Source organism: Notolepis coatsorum, assembly GCF_963971535.1.
Source record: "Notolepis coatsorum genome assembly, chromosome: 19".
Lineage (NCBI taxonomy): Eukaryota > Metazoa > Chordata > Actinopteri > Aulopiformes > Paralepididae > Notolepis > Notolepis coatsorum.
Genome location: NC_140183.1, coordinates 77,233,711 through 77,237,347, shown reverse-complemented (window position 1 = coordinate 77,237,347; position 3,637 = coordinate 77,233,711). Strand labels below are relative to the sequence as shown.

General features: G+C 42.6%; 1 protein-coding gene across 5 annotated transcripts in view; it reads left to right on the top strand.

Annotated features, from left to right (window-relative positions):
- The first annotated feature begins 2,548 nt into the window (after nucleotides 1–2,548).
- The window catches only part of LOC311246682 (protein 4.1-like), an 82,716-nt gene continuing 81,627 nt past the window's right edge, over nucleotides 2,549–3,637 (top strand). For all 5 annotated transcript variants that reach the window (XM_084336883.1, XM_084336882.1, XM_084336886.1 and 2 more), the window contains exon 1: nucleotides 2,549–2,674. In XM_084336883.1, coding sequence (XP_084193009.1) covers nucleotide 2,674 — 1 coding nt within the window. In that variant the 5' untranslated portion in view covers nucleotides 2,549–2,673. The remainder of the gene's footprint in view (nucleotides 2,675–3,637) is intronic.

The window sequence follows — 3,637 nt, the reverse complement described above, 5'->3', positions numbered from 1 at the left end:
TAATCTTCACAATGGGCCTCATTTATCAATATTTCCGTATGTGTAAAAGGATAAACGTGGATCAAATACTGGGCCACAATTGGATTAAAACACAAGCATGCCAATTGTTTCCAAGGACTAACTCTATAATCTCATTTTAAGTGTAAATGATGTTTGAGTGTATATTTAAGAAAATCTTGTGTGTGTATTTTGCTTGATAAATGAGGCCCACTGGGTGGATCTTGACTGCTCATTGATAATAGTAAGAGGAGCATGACCCCAATGCGACCAAGCCTACATTGGCTATACAAACAACTGTGTGTGTGAGAGAGAGAGAGAGAGAGAGAGAGAGAGAGAGAGAGAGAGAGAGAGAGAGAGAGAGAGAGAGAGAGAGAGAGAGAGAGAGAGAGAGAGAGATAATCGGACCCAGCCAGGCAGAGGGACTTTCAAACACACGCCTTAAAGTGAAGGGAGGAACAGAACGCAGCAGTATCCAATATATCTTTTTTTCGGACTAAATAACTGACATTCTGGGAGTATTTTTGGATAATGGATGCAGGAGTGTGAGGTCTGTTTATGTCATCCTGTGGGATTTCATGCTGTTTTCCAGGAGAGCTTTTATAAGGTCATAAAACATAATGTAGCCCACTTGATGGCGAAAGATGGTAGACTTCACTTTCCTACCAGTGGCCTAGCTGCTATACTGGACATAATTGAAACTGGCACAAAGCCTGTTATCGAACAAAGGGTTCTTTGACTACACATTCCAGTGATGCCCAGTACCTGATGTCAGGGAGTCAGGTAAATCCCAGGTAGTCCCACACTGAGAGGACAGGAGGCTGCATTTTTGCTCTCACAGTGCAGAAAGCAAGACTCCAAACATTAGAACACGGTCCACTCCTCCTGTTGCTGGTTCTCGCTTGTTAGCACTTTCAAAAGGGGCATCCCACCCACCCCCCACGACCCACCCACTGCTATTTAGTGCTTCGTCATTGCGACAGCAGCGTCACCGCCTCGCAGGAAAACCTCACATCGAACTTAAACCAATTTAGGGAAACACCGGAATTGCGCAAGAGCAAGAACAGCACCTTCGCACGCTCAGGTAAGAAGACTCTACGCCACTGACTCAGACACCTGTCAAAGTGTTTTCCTCCTCCATCGCATTGTTGTCTGCAACGTTTCGTTTCCCGATTCCGGATAGCAGTTCGTTCAGAGTTCACTTTATGTTCGGTGCTCTTGTGTCCATTTTTAAGGATTATTTATGTCAAACGCGACGGGGTCAGGGATATTTCTGGTTTGGTTATTATGTCTACTGAACAAATGCATAGGACCGCTGGTGTAGGCTGCTAGAATGATGCACTGCTAACATGACAATAAATAACAGAAATGTATTGATTGTCATGTCTTAATTATTATTATTTTTTATTTTTTATAAATGTGTGTGTTGGTAAACTGCCTCTAGACTAGAGACCCCACGGGCAGGATCTTCAACAAAGCCTGTAGTTGTTAATGTATCATAAGGCTGTATACCAAAACACGTTGCTTATGAATAATGATAGGACTTACTTAATTTGAATGCAGGTTACAATTGCACCCTTTGAGCAAGTGCTTTTGAGCCTGTCGTGGTCTGCCTTAATGCATCTATCTTTGCATGTGGTTTTTGCCTATGTTTTAGCGGGATAAGCCTACATCTGTCTGTCTTTCTCCTCTTGAGCGTGTTGTAACGTTGTGTTTGATTGACCAAGGACACAGCTGGTGTGTGTCCTCCCATTACTTTTGACCAATGGATAATTTAACAAAGACATTATTTAAACTATACCCTTCTACAAAACCTCCAGTACTGACGTGCCCCTTTCTCTCTCTCTCTCTCTCTCTCTCTCTCTCTCTCTCTCTCTCTCTCTCTCTCTCTCTCTCTCTCTCTCTCTCTCTCTCTCTCTCTCTGGTCACCCTGCCATGGGATTAAACATGTATTCCGGAATCATGGCTTCCTTTGGCATGTGGTGGTGAGTATGAAATCCCATTTTAATTGCATTGCTGTTTGATCTCATCTGACTTCAGAGGAACTATTAGTTATCCACTATTGATGACTCTGCCTGTCCCCTTTGGTTCTGGCTGGAATGTTTGCAGCTTGTTTCTGTATTTGTGCATTCGCATACTCACTGATGGTTAGGGTCGGGTATAGCCTACCGATACCGATACTTTGAAACGATGCCGGTTGCTAAACGGTGCCAAAATCGAAACTTTTATTCTTTCCTTTTTGCATGAATGGCATGCAAACACCAAATCACCAAATTAACCTTGGTGAATGTCATCTCTTGTTCTATCAGAGAGTCGTTGTTACAGCCGTAACTGTTCCCTCTGACCTACCTCTGAAAACCAGCGTCTCAGATCCAACATGTAGCTGCTACCACACTGCTCACACTACATAACGTACATTATATCCTCATGATTTCGGTGTCATTTCCGTGCTGCTCATGATCGGGTCCCGGTAGTATCCACCATGTTGGAACCGGCACCACTCTACTCGGCTCTCAATATTCAACCCTGCTGATGGTGTTCTCAGTTGGAACGCTCCCTGTACTAAAACACATGAATCAACATAGCAAAGCTTCCCGGATTGCCCATATGTGAGCGATGAAACTGAACTCGACCCATACTCTATAAGCACTTGGAGAAACGCCACAGGAACCTGAAAGTATAGTAACTTGAATCCTAGTAAACATGATAATATTCCTAATCTAAAATATTCTCTTGAGGGTGAAGTATTTCTGGGATGCTTGTTCTTTGAAGCTGGCACGGCCCATAACAGAGTCGTTTTTGGGAGGGGTAGTGGCAACCAAGTCTGGCTGAGGCCTTGGACGAAAAGACATCTTTATCTCTCCCAAACACTCGCTCTACCAGCATGCATTGCAGCTCTGTGGTAGCTTAGAGTAGAGTAGGTGGGGATTCCCTTCCTCTGAATGTTTATGCTGCAGTGAACAACAAACTAATTACAAGATGCTTCTTTCAAAAACTCTCATCATCTACCAGGAACCAAGAATGCAAAGCATATTATGTACCAAAGACTTTTATTAGCCTAGATGGAGGGAAGATCGGGTGGAGAGAAGGTCAGTGTAGACCAGACATTAAAAAAGACGATGATGGCATACGATTTCAAAGTAGCCTATTTTATAAATTCACAATTCATTCCACAATTACAAGACTAAAAACACACCTCTTCAAACAATATCTGAAATATGTCTTTTTACTAATATGTACCTTAGCATACTACTATGCTACTATACTTAGTTAATATGTCTATATACTAACTATACTATGCACTCAGAGTGTATCCGTATCACTCAAATTCAACACTATTTGACGAGCATTGCCACTTACCCTTAGCAACCAGAGATATACCCCTCCTGATGACTTGTTGTTCACAATCTGTAAATTGCTTTGGATAAAAACGTCAGCTGAACGACTGAATGTAAATGTAAATGTGAACTCCAGGTCCAGAATGATGGCACTTGTGTGGAAATGTTAATCCCAAAAGCTTACTATCTCTTGCCACCAGGTGGCAGTATGCATTTAGAGATTCAACGACCTGGCATGGACACAGCTAGCCTCATAAGTGTCATTAAGAAACTATTTGTGAAGGAATCCTCAGACTACAATA